Source organism: Ranitomeya variabilis, chromosome 1 (genome assembly GCF_051348905.1).
Source record: "Ranitomeya variabilis isolate aRanVar5 chromosome 1, aRanVar5.hap1, whole genome shotgun sequence".
NCBI lineage: Eukaryota > Metazoa > Chordata > Amphibia > Anura > Dendrobatidae > Ranitomeya > Ranitomeya variabilis.
Window position 1 is genome coordinate 45,802,687 of NC_135232.1, and position 20,529 is coordinate 45,823,215.

Sequence of the window (20,529 nt, forward strand, 5' to 3'; positions counted from 1 at the left end):
TTTGCCCATTTGGTGGCAGTTGTGTCAGCCTTAAAGGGAACCTGTCACCAATTTTTTCATGTCTGAACTAAGACTATCACCGTAATCAGCGCCTGTTCTACATTCTATAAAGCGGTATATAACCCCCTGACTCCCCCTGTATACTCCCCAAAAAACTTTTAAAATTCTCCTATGTAAATCCTGCCAGTCAGGACCGATATGCGTCCTTATTGAGGCGTCTATCCCTCCTCCCAGCATCCATATACTGCAATACTATGTTATAGTAAAATTACTGATCTATGAAGCCCAGAAAATGGGGGTGATGGGGACTTTAACAGGCCTCCGGCTGCCATGGCTTCCCGTAATTTCATCTGGGGAGTAATAATAGGTGCAGGAACGGTTGCGCCTCGCAATCGCGCCAATTAAATGTCAAGGACAGAGATGGCCAGCAGCATTTATACGGTTAATGAAAAGTTCGGTATGGAACGGGCTCAGCTCATACAGCTGAATCTGACTTAGAACCTTCCATTAAGTCCTTTGTTGGGAAGACGCTAAAAGAGTTGAACTATTTTATAGCCGCGGACCCCCAGTATCACATGCTACATGGTCATACTTTAATAAACCTGTCCATGATGACTCAGACATAAGGCATGATAGGTATTCATTATGTCAATCATTTCTGGGACCATAAAACTCTCAGGTCTTTTTTTGGAAACATTATTACGATATAAAACATTTACTGGCCCTTTAAAAGGTTACCGTGCTAGAAAATGTAACCCGAGTTTTGTGTCGCACCTTCTATGGCTCTGGTCACATGACGCCTTGAACTCACCAAGTGCTCATCAGCTGTGTCTTTCTTGTAGAAGGAACCAGCTGAGACCAGACGAGATTACGTTCTGCAATAACAAGAATCATACAGGGGAATTCTTTTGACGGATGTCCATTGTTATCTACAAATCCACCTTAAAGTAACAGTACACCTTTAAAGATCTAAAATCATGAGTGGCAGTCCAAAGACAATGACCACCACGAGGTGTCGGTGGCGAGGGTGATGCCTCCTACCAAGTGCTGTGAGCATTACAGAAATTTCTGCACATTCAAGGTGTTTTTCAATTCCATTTTTTGATATGTCTTTCTAGATTCTTAACTCTAGGTGCAATATTTAGGGGCAACCTAAAGTCTCAGAGCAGAAATAAAAACTGTCTAAGGCCTCTTTCACACGTCAGTATGTCCAGTACGTGTGGTGACAATTTTCACATGTACCGGAAACACTTAAACATGTAGACCCATTCAAGTGAATGGGTCGTGCACGTTAGTGTGTTTCCACAGACTGTGTGTCCGTGGGCAAAACACGCTGACATGTCCATTTTTTAATATCAGCACGGGCAGTAAAACGTCCCACACACTAAAGACAAACGAATGACATCCGTGTGTCAGCAGTGTGACATGTACCAGCGCCTGGGAGGCAGCAGTACTGTTAGCACTGTTGCCCAGCACCGGGTGTTGAAAACAGCTCTCATCATTCTCCCCTGCTTGCACTGAGAGCAGGCGGTGGCTGATGGAAGTATTCATCAGCCTCCGGCTGCGCTGTAAATAAATAAAAAATGACATGGGTTCCCCTGTATTTTTGATAACCAGCCAGGCAAAACTGACAGCTGCGGGCTGCATCCCTCAGCTGTCAGCTTTAGCAGGGCTGGTTATCAAGAATAGAGAGGTCTCCACGCCGTATTTTTTAATTATTTAAATAAATAATTTTAAAAAATAAATGGAGTGGGGACCCACATATTTTTGACAACCAGCTGATACAGGATGTTTTTCAACAGTCACATTTATTTATTTTTTTAAACTTAACAGATGAGAGAAGTAATTATATGTTACTACGCACCCCTGCATCTAATTATTACAAGAACATGAATATTTTTTGTCTTTTCAGTTTCAAAGTTTTGTGAAGGTTTGTGCGTTTTGATATACTGCGCTGTATGCATAAGGTGTATATATATGAACTCTGCACATCTTGTACCTTTATATTTAAGAAGTATGTTACGTCTCAGACTCTGCTTGTATCTCATTTTTGAGCCAGAAACTTTTATTCATTTTTACCAAAATTATAAATTTTTTATTCAAAATGGCAGCAAAATGCAATTTTTTACATTTTTACACACACACACATATATATAATACATATATATATATACATATATATATATATATATATACATATATAAAATTTTATATTTACTCCTTTATTTTGTGTGTATGTACATACTGTAAATAGAGGGGAAATAGAATCCATAACCCCTCCGGGAAAAGGCTTAAGCCGGGTAAGATGTAGTTATTGATGAGACATGGATGAGTATCTTCAACAGATCACTTATCTCAGCATATAAATAAGAGTGCTGAGAGACATTAAAGAAAAGTTTGCCAATTTTATTGCAAAGTCCAAGATCAGAGAGAACGCCAATCGTGACCATTCATCCCTTAGATGTTCCAGTCAATTGAGACAGTGACATCCAAGCGGTTAGAAAGAAGGGGTTCCGTTAGTTTCACCATCATAGTGCGCTGATAGGTTTTCATGGCAGTTGTTGGCTTAACAAGACAAGGCATAATAACTTACCTGTCAGTGTAACACTGATGGGCATAATACATTAATATGTGTCAAGTTAAAGAATAACTAATTATTTACCTTATGTGAGTAATGCTGATCCACAATACGAGCCAACCCAAAGTCTCCAATCTTGAGAACAAGATCTTCTGTACTAATGAAGATATTGGCTGGTTTCAGATCCCTGTGGAGCACATTGGCTGAATGGATGTACTTCAAACCACGTAGAAGCTGGTAAATGAAAAGCTTGGCATGGTCTTCGGTAAGTGGCCCTTGTTCCAACAGCCGAGAAAGATCGGTCTCCATGTGTTCTTGTACAATGTAAACCACATTGTACCGAAAAATGTCCCCTTGAAGGTCAGTCCCCCTGGGTCCCAGCACGGCGTGAACCTTCACAATATTATCATGGTTTAGACGTCGGATGATCTTAATCTCCCGTAAGGCGTGTTTCATACTCCGACAATCACTAATAGTAATCTTCTTTACCGCCACTTTTCGAGAATTTTTGCTGTCAGTGGCAGAAAGAACAAGACCATTGGCTCCAAAACCCAACGGCTTAAAATCCACAAAGTGCCCACCCAAATCATAGCCGTACACATTAGCAATAAGATCACACTTCTCTGCCATGGCAATGAAAATTGATTATTTTTTTTTAATTATGGAAGGAGTTTTTGAAAAAAATAGGCCAAGTAGAAAGTTGCCAGAAAGAAACTAAACAGAGTTGTCATTTGCAAACAAAAAAGAAAAAATTGTAAAAATGACCTCAACGAGCGAAAACTGGAAAATTGGGTTTGGATATTTTTGTAATTCCAACAGCAGATCTTTCCATCTGAACTTTATGTGCAGAGTACGAGCTTTACACAGTAGGCTGCTGGTTTTGTACTCGCCTCTTGAAGTGACTGTGACGTAATATCGAGTGGTGCAGCCTTTCAATCCGCTGGCTTCGAGCGATGTTCATTTCCAAGCTTCTGCTGATTGTCCACCAGACCTGTAGCATCAAACCTCGAAAGAAAGCATTCCCGTTATTCCCATGCTTGTCACAGCCTGGTGATAATTAATGAATAAGCTTATTCTCCTTCCCTTAATCTCCCTCTCGGTGATGCAATCCGTCCTGTGAGTAAACACAAGTCAGCAGCGAGCGATCCGAGCCTTCCTCGTCACAGCTGTAGAACCGTAGACTTTTCCGATGGCATCGTCATTCCTCGGCGCTCATTCTAGCAAGTGATCTTTGCTCCTGGTACAAGACTGGAGCTCTGCGAGAGACTTGCATTGTGATCTGCGCCCAGCCTTGAGCTCTGTCTCTTTATCATTCTCTCTGAAAGCAAGAACGAGATTGATTGAATTGATAGGACAATAAATGGTGGTGGTTTATGTTAATTCTTACTGTGCGAAGGTTGACATGAAATCTACCGCAAATTGTCAGAGCCTGACCTTTGGTAATTCATTAGCCCTGCTCACCTATGTTGCTACATTTTTTTCTAGTACAAGAATTCTATAGGTTGTAATGGCTTACAATAGGACAAGAAAAAACAGCAAGTGCCAAAAGTTGAAAAAGGTTACCGGTAGCGTTGTCGTTTAAGAATGTCGTCAATATAGCCACCAATTGTGGGCTCCCTATTGGGACACCAAATGAAACGTATATGCACAATCTGGCCATGCAGAATTAGAAAGTTCACCTGGTCTATGGTGGGTACAAGTCAGAAAAAAAAGACCACCGAGTCTTCTATTGGACATCCATATCTAGTCTAGATTGTGAAAAATTGCCCCATTCCTCCTTTCACTCACATTACCTTTTTGCATCTGCTTGGTGCCCAAAGAAGACATAAAGCTACCCCCTCATGGTTTAAAGAGAAAAATAAGAACTGGACAGCTAGCCCCTATAATACCCTAGACCACCAGGGAAAATACCATTAACCTCTTCACCACCGTAGACCACAACGTATATATTGGCATTATCTCTTTCACTGTCCTAAGCCACCAGATATCTGGCTATCTAGCCTATCAACAATCCGAGACCACCAAGGATATCACTATTAACCCCTTCACACACCAAGACTTAATATTACATGATGGTTCGCATGTATGGGCACATGAGTTATACAGGTGTATTATTCTGCCTGCAACAACAGTATTATTATTATTATTATTATTATTATTATTATTATTATTAATAGGACCTAGCACCTCTCTCTGGTGTTTAATGACTTAAATGACGCCGTTAATCTCTGACAGCAGCATTTACGTGACATAATGCTTGTAGGGCGTTCATTCAGTCCCCAATGTCCCACCCCTTGACCCCCACAATGTCATCACTAGGTATCGATGAGATTGCCATAGCAATCTGCTGTCCTCCTTGCCACCATCTTGGTGCTCCTGTGAAGCTCAGCCAGAGACTGGACTTCATCTGAGATCATTATTTGGACTCTATACTATATACATGTTCAGGTCCCCTATGGGGACTAAAAATAAAAATAATAAAGTGAAAAGTATAGGAAAAAAATATTTAAAAAAATATTTTTTAAAAAGTTTGAATTATGCCCCTTTCCTCATAGAAAAGTAAAGTAATTAAAAAATATTTTTTAAATCGCTGCTTCTGCAAAAGTTCAGTTTATCAAAATATTAAATTACGGTATTTAACCTGAAAGTTGAACACCATAGAAAAAAAAGGAACTGAAACCCTCAAATTGCTCCTTTGGTAATCACATCTCTCCCAAAAAAGGCAATTCATAATGATCAAAATGTTGTATATGGTCCAAAATAATATCAATAAAACTAAAGTTTAATATGTAAAAAACAAGCACTCATACTGCTCCATCGAAGGAAAAATAAGAAAGTTACAGGTGTAGGATAATGGCAACACAATCCAAATTTCGGTGTTATTTTAAAGGGAATCTGTCACCAGATTTTTGTTATCCCGAGAGCAGCAAGAGTAGGGGCGGATACCCTGATTCTAGCGATATGTCGCTTACTGGGCTGCATGTTGTAATTTTTATAAAAATCTGTTTTATCTTCTACAGATCTAGCAGGGCTCTAAATGTTGACCTGCGTATAACCGCGCCCACACCACTGATTGGCAGCTTTCTGCCTATGTACAGTGTATTGGGAAAGCGGCCAATCAGTGGTGGGGCGGGGTTATACACAGCTCATGAATATGGAGGACTACCTGGCAGTAGGTTTACTAATCCTTTAGTGATAATCTCCTGCTGATAAAACTGTGATTTTATATAAACTACAGAAAGCAGCCCAGTAAGTGACACAATGCTGTAGTTGTGATCTGTCTCTACATTATTCTGCTCTCAGATTAGGTGGCAAAAACATGGTAACAGATTCCCTTTAAATCACTAAAATAACAAAAAGCTATATTAAAAAAAACAAAAAGGCGAAATAACGTTATTTTCAACATTTCACCTCTCTTGGGTTTTTTTATCCTTTTTCAATACATTTCATGTAAAAGGAAGGGAGTCAATCAAAACAACTCATTGCACAAAAAGCAAGCTAAAGTATGGCTACTTCAATGCAGTGATAAAAACAAGTTTTGGATGTTGGAAGAAGAAGAGGTAAAATGAAAGAGCAAATGCAGAAACTGGCCGTGTCCTTAAAGGGGTTGGAAATATTTGGGGGACTTTTTTTACTTACAGCCATGTACTTAAAGCTTAAAATAATTTTTGTATTTCGGTTTTATTAAGAATGTTTCACTGTTAAGGCTTTTTACAGGCTCCTCGGCCCCGATTCATCAAAGCCTTTATGCTGGCATAGAAGGTTTAAAAAAAAAATCGTAAAATTGGCGCAACTCGGAGTTGTGCTAAAATTTTGCAACTTTTGGCATTGTGTTTCCCCAACTCCGACAAAATAGGAGAAGCTGGGGCAGGATGGTGGCGAGGTGGAGGCGGGACACCAAAGCTCATCTAATGCATGACGAGTTGTGGCATTCTGTAAGTCAGAAATCTCACTCCAGTTCGCGGAGTCTCTTCATGAATCAAGAGCATCTGACTCCAACACCCCTAACTCATCAACAAGGGCGTGAGCAACTCTGGTCTTCACGATTCAGGCCCTTTGTTTCCATGCACATTCAACTCTGAAGTTGTCTGTGGCCATAAATCAGCTTAGAAGAGCTCGGAAAAAGACAGTCTGTGTATGTATGTGCTCTGTGTATACAAGTGCAGCGCCCCAGAGTCCTGGTCGTTGCAGTACTGTGGCTCCGCCACTAAGGGGAGCTATGGTACGTCTGATGGCACTGAAGGAGTTCATCTGATCAGGTATCACAGACACCAATACATTTCACAGTCGGGCCTCCGGGGGGAGCTAAGGGTTCTATTCATTAGGCCACTCCCCACCATAGTGGGTAAACTGGGGGTCAGGCAGGAAGTTAGATGAGAAAGCTGACTGGGTTGGAACCAGGCAACACTTTGTGGCAGAGGGTGTTGTGGGGGAAGATACAGTAGGGTCTCTGTCAGGGGTGGGATCCTGACAGAGGCTTGGCAACTTGAACGAACGTAACGGGACCGTGCCTGCTCCGGGTAGCGGCGGTGCCCAAGGAAGGACTAGAAGAGAGATAGATTGTGCTGAGTGAGAAACGAGATCACGCAAAAGGAGAAATACCAGTAGGGGTCGTGCTGTAAGACCGAAGCAACATCCTACTGAGGCGCACTACCGGTGGCCGGAACGCCGAGGGAGTATAATAACATTCAGCTTCAAGCAATACTTCAAACAGCGGCAGGACAGTCAGTCTGAGGCGGGCTGTCTAACTTAAATCACCTATGCAGTCTTGGGGGGCAACTTGTGGAGAGGGGCGACTCTAGGGTCCCGGAAGAGCTCCGAGCCTACCTGTCAAACGGGTGCCGTCCCAACCAGAACACCAGGGAGGGACGGAGAATTAGCAGAACATCATCTAATTGAGTTGTGAGGGAACTTAAGAAACAGACACAACAGTTGTGGGGGACTTTCCGTAAGCACAGCAGGGAAGGACCGCAACACATAGCGCTAGAAGGAAGGCACCGATTTCCACCTGTGAAGAGAACTCTTGAGGTGCCATTGGACCGGCCGGACTTGTGCAGCCTGGTTATCCGGATTCCGGACTGAGGACCCAGAGATCTTCAGTAAAGAGGTAAAGAGACTGCAACCTGGTGTCCTCGTTATTTACTGCACTGCACCACTACAGCCTCATCACCACCATCCGTTATACCTATTACACTGTGCGCCCCACGACAGGGTCACGGACCGGGCCTAACCACCGTGACAACCCCGGAGCAAAGAGCTCAGAGGCCCGGCACCGGGTACCCCTCGGCCCTGCGGCAGTGGGGGCGCTACAACTTGGCGTCATGAACAGGATCTACTTAAGCCTGAAGAATCAGGTCATGTGTGCCTTGGAACTGTGATTTGTTGTGCTTGGACTGTACTTTATTACAAAGACTGTGCTGCGCCATTTACTGCCAAAATCAGCCGCCATTATAGCGCTGAGGAGAGCGCAGGAGAAGAAGAGGGGCGTGGAGTGGGCGTAGGCAAGCTGAAAAGCGCGAAAAGCAATGGCCGCCCAGTCTAAATATTTCTGCACCGTGAGGACGTGTCCGTCAGCAGCAGAGATCCGCCTCCTAATCCTCAATGGAGGGCGGAGACCGAGAAAACGACACCGCCCACGAAGGAGAGAGCGGGAAAAAGACCAGGAAGTGACCCACGTGGAGGACGCTATGGCCAGCAGCTCCGAACCCGACAGTGGGGTTGAAGTGGAAATCTCCCCCAACTACCCGGATGAGCACGGCAGCCCGTTCTCCGTGGACAGCACTGGACTTCTGCGGGACGAGATGGAGAGCCTGATCGACCAACTCCTCCAGCTGAACATGAAGGCCCAGGCTCCGCACCAGGCAGCGCCGGAAGAAGGTCCTCAGGCGTCGGTTCCTGCACCATCACCGGAGCAACCGCAGAGACCCTCGTCGACACCGCCGGAGGAATCTGCCGCGGAGGAGGCCTCTGTATCGGCTGGTGAGTCCACCGACCCCGTCCCACCGGCCGAGGGCTTACTAGTAGGCCCCGTTGCGGCGCCCCCTCTCCCCGGGACCCATAGACTCCAACCCCTGTTACCCTGGGAAGAGGCCACGGGCATGGAACACCGCATGAAGGCCCCGATCGCGCCAACCACCCTGCTGTGTGAAGTCCGTGCAGAGCGCACAGTGTGTCGCTGGATGAACCCGGGCTCTAACCTTATGGGGTTCCCCGGGGTGGAGACCCAGGAAGGGGAGATGGTACAGGCCTTAAGCTGGGAGGAATACCGGGTCCAGCTAGAGCAACAGTGGAAAGAGGAGGAGAAGACATACCAGGCCGGGCTGGAGGCTCACCATCAAAAAGACCTGGCGGTTAAGGACCGGGCCCGCAAGGATCCCGCTGCTCAGCAGGCCCCGCGCAGACAGGGCACCGTCATTGACTTTAAGCTCCGTGGAGGCTGGGGCTTTATAAAGGAACCGGGTCTATATGCCGAAGTTTTTGTTAACCGGCGAGATGTAGAGTCACATCTTAGGGAGGGCCACCCAGGCCGGGATCTTTATCCGGGGGATGATGTCGTTTACACCCGGCACCTTGGGGAGAAGGGGTGGTTTGCCCTGAACGTCCACAAGAGGCACAGTTCCATGACCCCCTTGCCTAAGGTGCCTGAAAAGTTGTCCCCCGTGGCCAGGGTGCCCCCTTGTGACCGGCCCACGGTTACCACTGAGACCACCGTGGTCACCCCAACAGGCACCATTGTGAAGACCACGACTTGCCGTGTCATGACCTCCACCGCTGTTGTGGCCACGCAGGCACCTCCTCAAGTGACCAGCGCGTCTACTGCCCGCACCGCTGCAGAACTGAAGACTGTGGGTACACAGACCCCCAGATGGGACGACAGACCCCCTTATGCAGTACCGGGCGGCTCGCAATACCCAAAGGGGTTGCCCCCGCCGGTGCTGCCTCCTGGGTAGTTTTGAGTAGATGTTCCTGTATAATGCTTTAACATGTAAATAGTTAACTGTTTCTCTGCTGTTGATGCTGCTAAAACCCGTCCAGGGATAACTCTTAAGGGGATCCTTCTGTTGACCCAGGATCCCTATTGTTTTGCTTTTGTTTGATTTTTCCAAGTTTTTGCACAAAGTTTCCAGAACTGCTGAAATCATGAACAGTGCATGATCCGAACTTCTTGTATATAGTTTGCACCTTATTAAAGGTGCTCCCTACTGGTTTTACTTAAAGACGGAATCTTTGTGAAGATACCACACTGGAACCTTTGTTGAGTACGGACTGGTAGCCTGAGAAGGCGTGCTACCTCATAGAGACTTAGTCCCCTCTTAAAGGGGATGTTCACTTGTCGCACTGAAACGATGATATTGCTTTAAGATAAGTAGCGATGATGTTTGACGAAAGAAAATGATGATAATGTTTACATGAGAAAGTTATATGTATTTAACTAGTTAATTGTGAAGAAATGCTGATGATGTTCTCTAAAAAGGAAAAGTGAAAGATAGTAGAGGGATGCAGTGGGCCCGTAGGGGTAGACGTGGTGTCCAGCATGCATGTTAGTGAGAAAAATAATGAGAAGGTTAGATGTTGTATAAAGAAAATGGTTGATTACGTTGATAGATAATTAGGATAGAAGGTAAACCCTGAGTCCTCATAGGAGCCATACAGAGATGGCTCAGCGCTCTTAAACTGAAAGTATGTTATGTTCTATACTGTGTATAGTAGTTGAAAAGACAGAAGGCTCGGGCTGAAAGGAGCGGTCCTGTAAGAAAGGAGAGGCAGTAGGTCTGGCGCCGTTAGGACAGGCGGTCCTGCAGATTTAAAGAAGGAGAATGAAAAAGTTAAATTACCTTATAATGTGATTATAGGAAGGTCTTTAGTGGATTTAGAGTGTATGTCCTTAAAGGCAATGTTAAATTAATGTTCAACAAATTTTGCACTTAGTAGAATACCCGGTTTGGTAAGAAAAGTTATTTGTAGCATGTTGCTATGATATTTAGCCACGTTTGTAAAGTTCAAGTGTCCTTACCTCCCATAAAGGGAAGCCTGTTTAAATATGCTTATTGTTATTACACTCAACAAAACTGTATGTCTTTTTGCTAACTTGTATTGTTGTTTTCTTCCCAGTCCCGGAGTACTGTGTTTAACCAGGGGGGAGTGCAGCGCCCCAGAGTCCTGGTCGTTGCAGTACTATGGCTCCGCCACTAAGGGGAGCTATGGTACGTCTGATGGCACTGAAGGAGTTCATCTGATCAGGTATCACAGACACCAATACATTTCACAGTCGGGCCTCCGGGGGGAGCTAAGGGTTCTATTCATTAGGCCACTCCCCACCATAGTGGGTAAACTGGGGGTCAGGCAGGAAGTTAGATGAGAAAGCTGACTGGGTTGGAACCAGGCAACACCTTGTGGCAGAGGGTGTTGTGGGGGAAGATACAGTAGGGTCTCTGTCAGGGGTGGGATCCTGACAGAGGCTTGGCAACTTGAACGAACGTAACGGGACCGTGCCTGCTCCGGGTAGCGGCGGTGCCCAAGGAAGGACTAGAAGAGAGATAGATTGTGCTGAGTGAGAAACGAGATCACGCAAAAGGAGAAATACCAGTAGGGGTCGTGCTGTAAGACCGAGGCAACATCCTACTGAGGCGCACTACCGGTGGCCGGAACGCCGAGGGAGTATAATAACATTCAGCTTCAAGCAATACTTCAAACAGCGGCAGGACAGTCAGTCTGAGGCGGGCTGTCTAACTTAAATCACCTATGCAGTCTTGGGGGGCAACTTGTGGAGAGGGGCGACTCTAGGGTCCCGGAAGAGCTCCGAGCCTACCCGTCAAACGGGTGCCGTCCCAACCAGAACACCAGGGAGGGACGGAGAATTAGCAGAACATCATCTAATTGAGTTGTGAGGGAACTTAAGAAACAGACACAACAGTTGTGGGGACTTTCTGTAAGCACAGCAGGGAAGGACCGCAACACATAGCGCTAGAAGGAAGGCACCGATTTCCACCTGTGAAGAGAACTCTGGAGGTGCCATTGGACCGGCCGGACTTGCGCAGCCTGGTGAACCATATTCTGGACTGAGGACCCAGAGATCTTCAGTAAAGAGGTAAAGAGACTGCAACCTGGTGTCCTCGTTATTTACTGCACTGCACCACTACAACCTCATCACCACCATCCGTTATACCTATTACACTGTGCGCCCCACGACAGGGTCACGGACCGGGCCTAACCACCGTGACAACCCCGGAGCAAAGAGCTCAGAGGCCCGGCACCGGGTACCCCTCGGCCCTGCGGCAGTGGGGGCGCTACACATGTATGTCTGTATATATGTATGTGCTCTGTGTACACATATATATCTGTATATATGCATGTGCTTTGTTTATTCAGTGGGGAAAAGTGAAGTGTACCTACGATAAAAATTACAGACCTCTCCATTCTTTGTAGGTGGGAAAACTTGCAAAACCGGCAGTGTATCAAATACTTATTTTCCCCACTGTTTGTATATGCTTTTCTTATACATCTGTCTGTATATATGTATGTGCTCTGTGTATAGAAATTTGTATGTATGTGCTCTGTGTATATGTATTTGTATGTATGTGCACTGTGTATATATATTTTTCTCTGTATGTATGTGCTCTGTGTATATATATTTGTATGTATGTGCTCTGTGTATCTAGGTGTATGCTATGTGTATATACTTATATGTATGTAACATGCATTGTGTGCATACGTGTGTACCAAACAATGTTGGTGTCATATACTGAGTATGTGTCACATCCGTATCTGAATGTAGCGCTGCAACCCCTGCCCTGGTCGCTAGGTGTCGCCGCACTGACGCTATTGTCACTGCTGGACTCCGACAGAATGTGGGCATTGACCTTTTAGATTGCTGGGACTTGTTCTCCCTGTCCATACACCTGTGTTTGGCTGCAGTAAGCTGGTAGGTAATTAGCTCCCTACTGGGAGCCATAGGTGGGCTCCCTTCTATATAAGCCCCAGCAGGCTGACTCTAGCTGCCAGTTATTAGTTTCAGCTAGACCTGGTCTCTGTCACCTTGCTCCTGTGTGATTTTGTGTATTCTGTTTTCTGACCTTGGTCTGTATTTTGACTACCCTTTTGCCTCCGGATTTTTCCCTGATGTGACTTCCCAGTATTGCCCCAGTGTAACGACTCCTCTTACACTGGTTCGCTCCTCCGGACAGAGGCCCTTCCGTGAAAGCAAATCAGTGGACCCTTAGCAGCACATCACCCGACAGATTATAGATTAATCTACTACTGGTCGTTCTGAGCCACCATTCCTCGTCAGCCGCTGTAAAGAGGCCAGGAAACCAGCGCCGAACAACTCGAATATTGTCGATCACACTCATTTAACGCTCTGATCTCAGCTCATATAAATGCTACCTAAATGTTTCTGTGTGCTGATGCCATATAGGAACATTTGTGGCCCCACTTTAAACTTTGTCTAAGACTGGCCCTGCATCTCCCCATCTCCATAGACTTTAATAGGCAGCTGTTTTCCAGACGGACTGTTTAGTTCAGGAGGCAGGGGGAGTGAAAGTGGAAAAAGAAGCATATTTCTAAGATAAGATATATTGCAAAGTTTCTTATATTTGCTTGCACTATTGATTTCTGCTAAGTTACTTGTAACGATCGTGACCATATAAATGCAATTCTTCCTTTGAAATAATGCACGTCGTAAGGCTTCTAGGAATGATTACATTTCTTATACCTGCTCTCCAAATGCAAATTCTTGATATTCTCAGAACTCTCCTATAACCAAAAGATTTATGATTTATATAAATCTGCAATAAAGAAGTATTTCTGTTATTTAGTCATAACCCTTCCCACTAGGAATTTCCCCTAAAAAAATCAATATGTGTGTTGATGATGTCAGCAAAATCCTTGTGTTCCTGCAGCTAACCGACACCAGGGCAATGAAGGTCCTTCTTCGCCTTTGATTTCTCCTCCTTGCCTTCCAATAACTATAACGTTTTTTACTTTTTTGGTCTGCAACTTGTCTCTTCAGAAAGGAAGAAGACTAAAACTCTAGCATCACCTAAAAGTAAAAAATCATTGCATGGCTTACAAGTCTCCTCACTCTGACATGCCAGGCTCCACGAGCAGAATTGTGACCCCTTAGACCTTATTTTTTGGTCAGTAGAGTTGTATGAGAGCATCATTTTTGTGATATGAGCTGGAGGTTTTACTATTCCCATGATGGGATCCATATGAATTTCTGATCTCTCTTTTATTTTTTCATGGAACTGAAGTGACCAAAAAACAGGAGTCCTGCCATTTTTTCTCATTTTGGTGTTCATTAAATATGATAAATATTATAATACTTTAATAGTTTGGACAGTTACACAAGCGGCGATGGAAAGCTTTTAGATTTTTACAACATTCCGGGAAAAGTGTCCTGATAATATATTTTGGTTCTAACCGTTTAAATGCCACTGTCATAATTTACAGCAGCATCTAAGGGGTTAACCTGCTGTGATCAGAGCGAGATATACTATATCTATGAATGTATCTCTGATGTCTAATTCCAAGAATCTCTTGAAGAATCAGCTTGTAAATCTCTTTTTCCAGACGTACTGTATATCTCCATCATCATGTCGCCTGTTTGCTTAATGGAGCGGAGAAGGCAATATATTCCCCAGATTATCCCTTTTTTATTGGAGATTACCGCGCACATTCCCTGGAACCTGCTCGCTCAGTTCAGTGTATGAATTGTTTTATTGACGGCGCTGTACGACAGGTCAGGGCTCGGCTTACTGGTCTCAAGAGCTGGAAAATAACATTTTATGTGGAGATGTGTTAAAGTTTAAAAGAGAAGAACACATTGTCACACACTAGGAAAAAAAGAAGGTTTTCATTTGTTTGTTTTTTTAACCATTGTGACCTATTACTGTTATTGTGTTGTTCTCGTAGATGGGAATAAATGACAATGTGAATTATGTAATGTATGTGCATAGTGACTGCACCAGCAGAATAGTGAGTGCAGCTCTGGGGTATAATACAGGATGTAACTCAGGATCAGTAATGTAATGTATGTACACAGTGACTGCACCAGCAGAATAGTGAGTGCAGCTCTGGAGTATAATACAGGATGTAACTCAGGATCAGTAATGTAATGTACGTACACAGTGACTGCACCAGCAGAATAGTGAGTCCAGCTCTGGGGTATAATACAGGATGTAACTCAGGATCAGTAATGTAATGTATGTACACAGTGACTGCACCAGCAGAATAGTGAGTGCAGCTCTGGGGTATAATACAGGATGTAACTCAGGATCAGTAATGTAATGTATGTACACAGTGACTGCACCAGCAGAATAGTGAGTGCAGCTCTGGGGTATAATACAGGATGTAACTCAGGATCAGTAATGTAATGTATGTACACAGTGACTGCACCAGCAGAATAGTGAGTGCAGCTCTGGGGTATAATACAGGATGTAACTCAGGATCAGTACAGGATCAGTAATGTAATGTATGTACGCAGTGACTGCACCAGCAGAATAGTGAGTGCAGCTCTGGGGTATAATACAGGATGTAACTCAGGATCAGTAATGTAATGTATGTACGCAGTGACTGCACCAGCAGAATAGTGAGTGCAGCTCTGGGGTATAATACAGGATGTAACTCAGGATCAGTAATGTAATGTATGTACACAGTGACTGCACCAGCAGAATAGTGAGTGCAGCTCTGGGGTATAATACAGGATGTAACTCAGGATCAGTAATGTAATGTATGTACACAGTGACTGCACCAGCAGAATAGTGAGTGCAGCTCTGGGGTATAATACAGGATGTAACTCAGGATCAGTACAGGATCAGTAATGTAATGTATGTACGCAGTGACTGCACCAGCAGAATAGTGAGTGCAGCTCTGGGGTATAATACAGGATGTAACTCAGGATCAGTAATGTAATGTATGTACGCAGTGACTGCACCAGCAGAATAGTGAGTGCAGCTCTGGGGTATAATACAGGATGTAACTCAGGATCAGTAATGTAATGTATGTACACAGTGACTGCACCAGCAGAATAGTGAGTGCAGCTCTGGGGTATAATACAGGATGGAACTCAGGATCAGTAATGTAATGTATGTACACAGTGACTGCACCAGCAGAATAGTGAGTGCAGCTCTGGGATATAATACAGGAGGTAACTCAGGATCAGTACAGGATCAGTAATGTAATGTATGTACACAGTGACTGCACCAGCAGAATAGTGAGTGCAGCTCTGGGGTATAATACAGGATGTAACTCAGGATCAGTAATGTAATGTATGTACACAGTGACTGCACCAGCAGAATAGTGAGTGCAGCTCTGGGGTATAATACGGGAGGTAACTCAGGATCAGTAATGTAATGTATGTACACAGTGACTGCACCAGCAGAATAGTGAGTGCAGCTCTGGGGTATAATACGGGATGTAACTCAGGATCAGTAATGTAATGTATGTACACAGTGACTGCACCAGCAGAATAGTGAGTGCAGCTCTGGGGTATAAAACAGGATGTAACTCAGGATCAGTAATGTTATGTATGTACACAGTGACTGCACCAGCAGAATAGTGAGTGCAGCTCTGGGGTATAATACGGGATGTAACTCAGGATCAGTAATGTAATGTATGTACACAGTGACTGCACCAGCAGAATAGTGAGTGCAGCTCTGGGGTATAATACGGGATGTAACTCAGGATCAGTAATGTAATGTATGTACACAGTGACTGCACCAGCAGAATAGTGAGTGCAGCTCTGGGGTATAATACGGGATGTAAATCAGGATCAGTAATGTAATGTATGTACACAGTGACTGCACCAGCAGAATAGTGAGTGCAGCTCTGGGGTATAATATGGGAGGTAACTCAGGATCAGTAATGTAATGTATGTACACAGTGACTGCACCAGCAGAATAGTGAGTGCAGCTCTGGGGTATAATACAGGATGTAACTCAGGATCAGTAATGTTATGTATGTACACAGTGACTGCACCAGCAGAATAGTGAGTGCAGCTCTGGGGTATAATACGGGATGTAACTCAGGATCAGTAATGTAATGTATGTACACAGTGACTGCACCAGCAGAATAGTGAGTGCAGCTCTGGGGTATAATACGGGATGTAACTCAGGATCAGTAATGTAATGTATGTACACAGTGACTGCACCAGCAGAATAGTGAGTGCAGCTCTGGGGTATAATACGGGATGTAACTCAGGATCAGTAATGTAATGTATGTACACAGTGACTGCACCAGCAGAATAGTGAGTGCAGCTCTGGGGTATAAAACAGGATGTAACTCAGGATCAGTAATGTTATGTATGTACACAGTGACTGCACCAGCAGAATAGTGAGTGCAGCTCTGGGGTATAATACGGGATGTAACTCAGGATCAGTAATGTAATGTATGTACACAGTGACTGCACCAGCAGAATAGTGAGTGCAGCTCTGGGGTATAATACGGGATGTAACTCAGGATCAGTAATGTAATGTATGTACACAGTGACTGCACCAGCAGAATAGTGAGTGCAGCTCTGGGGTATAATACGGGATGTAACTCAGGATCAGTAATGTAATGTATGTACACAGTGACTGCACCAGCAGAATAGTGAGTGCAGCTCTGGGGTATAATACGGGAGGTAACTCAGGATCAGTAATGTAATGTATGTACACAGTGACTGCACCAGCAGAATAGTGAGTGCAGCTCTGGGGTATAATACAGGATGTAACTCAGGATCAGTAATGTTATGTATGTACACAGTGACTGCACCAGCAGAATAGTGAGTGCAGCTCTGGGGTATAATACGGGATGTAACTCAGGATCAGTAATGTAATGTATGTACACAGTGACTGCACCAGCAGAATAGTGAGTGCAGCTCTGGGGTATAATACGGGATGTAACTCAGGATCAGTAATGTAATGTATGTACACAGTGACTGCACCAGCAGAATAGTGAGTGCAGCTCTGGGGTATAATACGGGATGTAACTCAGGATCAGTAATGAAATGTATGTACACAGTGACTGCACCAGCAGAATAGTGAGTGCAGCTCTGGGGTATAATACGGGAGGTAACTCAGGATCAGTAATGTAATGTATGTACACAGTGACTGCACCAGCAGAATAGTGAGTGCAGCTCTGGGGTATAATACGGGATGTAACTCAGGATCAGTAATGTAATGTATGTACACAGTGACTGCACCAGCAGAATAGTGAGTGCAGCTCTGGGGTATAATACGGGAGGTAACTCAGGATCAGTAATGTAATGTATGTACACAGTGACTGCACCAGCAGAATAGTGAGTGCAGCTCTGGGGTATAATACGGGATGTAACTCAGGATCAGTAATGTAATGTATGTACACAGTGACTGCACCAGCAGAATAGTGAGTGCAGCTCTGGGGTATAATACGGGAGGTAACTCAGGATCAGTAATGTAATGTATGTACACAGTGACTGCACCAGCAGAATAGTGAGTGCAGCTCTGGGGTATAATACGGGATGTAACTCAGGATCAGTAATGTAATGTATGTACACAGTGACTGCACCAGCAGAATAGTGAGTGCAGCTCTGGGGTATAATACAGGATGTAACTCAGGATCAGTAATGTAATGTATGTACACAGTGACTGCACCAGCAGAATAGTGAGTGCAGCTCTGGGGTATAATACGGGAGGTAACTCAGGATCAGTAATGTAATGTATGTACACAGTGACTGCACCAGCAGAATAGTGAGTGCAGCTCTGGGGTATAATACGGGATGTAACTCAGGATCAGTAATGTAATGTATGTACACAGTGACTGCACCAGCAGAATAGTGAGTGCAGCTCTGGGGTATAATACGGGAGGTAACTCAGGATCAGTAATGTAATGTATGTACACAGTGACTGCACCAGCAGAATAGTGAGTGCAGCTCTGGGATATAATACAGGAGGTAACTCAGGATCAGTACAGGATCAGTAATGTAATGTATGTACACAGTGACTGCACCAGCAGAATAGTGAGTGCAGCTCTGGGGTATAATACAGGATGTAACTCAGGATCAGTACAGGATCAGTAATGTAATGTATGTACGCAGTGACTGCACCAGCAGAATAGTGAGTGCAGCTCTGGGGTATAATACAGGATGTAACTCAGGATCAGTAATGTAATGTATGTACGCAGTGACTGCACCAGCAGAATAGTGAGTGCAGCTCTGGGGTATAATACAGGATGTAACTCAGGATCAGTAATGTAATGTATGTACACAGTGACTGCACCAGCAGAATAGTGAGTGCAGCTCTGGGGTATAATACAGGATGGAACTCAGGATCAGTAATGTAATGTATGTACACAGTGACTGCACCAGCAGAATAGTGAGTGCAGCTCTGGGGTATAATACGGGATGTAACTCAGGATCAGTAATGTAATGTATGTACACAGTGACTGCACCAGCAGAATAGTGAGTGCAGCTCTGGGGTATAATACGGGATGTAACTCAGGATCAGTAATGTAATGTATGTACACAGTGACTGCACCAGCAGAATAGTGAGTGCAGCTCTGGGGTATAATACGGGAGGTAACTCAGGATCAGTAATGTAATGTATGTACACAGTGACTGCACCAGCAGAATAGTGAGTGCAGCTCTGGGGTATAATACGGGATGTAACTCAGGATCAGTAATGTAATGTATGTACACAGTGACTGCACCAGCAGAATAGTGAGTGCAGCTCTGGGGTATAATACGGGAGGTAACTCAGGATCAGTAATGTAATGTATGTACACAGTGACTGCACCAGCAGAATAGTGAGTGCAGCTCTGGGATATAATACAGGAGGTAACTCAGGATCAGTACAGGATCAGTAATGTAATGTATGTACACAGTGACTGCACCAGCAGAATAGTGAGTGCAGCTCTGGGGTATAATACAGGATGTAACTCAGGATCAGTACAGGATCAGTAATGTAATGTATGTACGCAGTGACTGCACCAGCAGAATAGTGAGTGCAGCTCTGGGGTATAATACAGGATGTAACTCAGGATCAGTAATGTAATGTATGTACGCAGTGACTGCACCAGCAGAATAGTGAGTGCAGCTCTGGGGTATAATACAGGATGTAACTCAGGATCAGTAATGTAATGTATGTACACAGTGACTGCACCAGCAGAATAGTGAGTGCAGCTCTGGGGTATAATACAGGATGGAACTCAGGATCAGTAATGTAATGTATGTACACAGTGACTGCACCAGCAGAATAGTGAGTGCAGCTCTGGGATATAATACAGGAGGTAACTCAGGATCAGTACAGGATCAGTAATGTAATGTATGTACACAGTGACTGCACCAGCAGAATAGTGAGTGCAGCTCTGGGGTATAATACAGGATGTAACTCAGGATCAGTAATGTAATGTATGTACACAGTGACTGCACCAGCAGAATAGTGAGTGCAGCTCTGGGGTATAATACGGGAGGTAACTCAGGATCAGTAATGTAATGTATGTACACAGTGACTGCACCAGCAGAATAGTGAGTGCAGCTCTGGGGTATAATACGGGATGTAACTCAGGATCAGTAATGTAATGTATGTACACAGTGACTGCACCAGCAGAATAGTGAGTGCAGCTCTGGGGTATAATACGGGATGTAACTCAGGATCAGTAATGTAATGTATGTACACAGTGACTGCACCAGCAGAATAGTGAGTGCAGCTCTGGGGTATAATACGGGATGTAACTCAGGATCAGTAATGTTATGTATGTACACAGTGACTGCACCAGCAGAATAGTGAGTGCAGCTCTGGGGTATAATACGGGATGCAACTCAGGATCAGTAATGTAATGTATGTACACAGTGACTGCACCAGCAGAATAGTGAGTGCAGCTCTGGGGTATAATACGGGAGGTAACTCAGGATCAGTAATGTAATGTATGTACACAGTGACTGCACCAGCAGAATAGTGAGTGCAGCTCTGGGGTATAATACAGGATGTAACTCA

The 20,529-nt window shown here is 44.4% G+C and overlaps 1 protein-coding gene across 2 annotated transcripts in view; it reads right to left on the minus strand.

Annotated features, from left to right (window-relative positions):
• The window catches only part of MAPK4 (mitogen-activated protein kinase 4), a 179,201-nt gene that overhangs the window by 56,788 nt on the left and 101,884 nt on the right, over positions 1-20,529 (minus strand). The window contains exon 2 of one of the 2 annotated variants that reach the window (XM_077282990.1): positions 2,663-3,896. The exons of the other annotated variant lie outside the window; for it this stretch is intronic. Coding sequence (XP_077139105.1) covers positions 2,663-3,208 — 546 coding nt within the window. The 5' untranslated portion in view covers positions 3,209-3,896. The remainder of the gene's footprint in view (positions 1-2,662; positions 3,897-20,529) is intronic. 2 annotated transcript variants of the gene reach the window in all.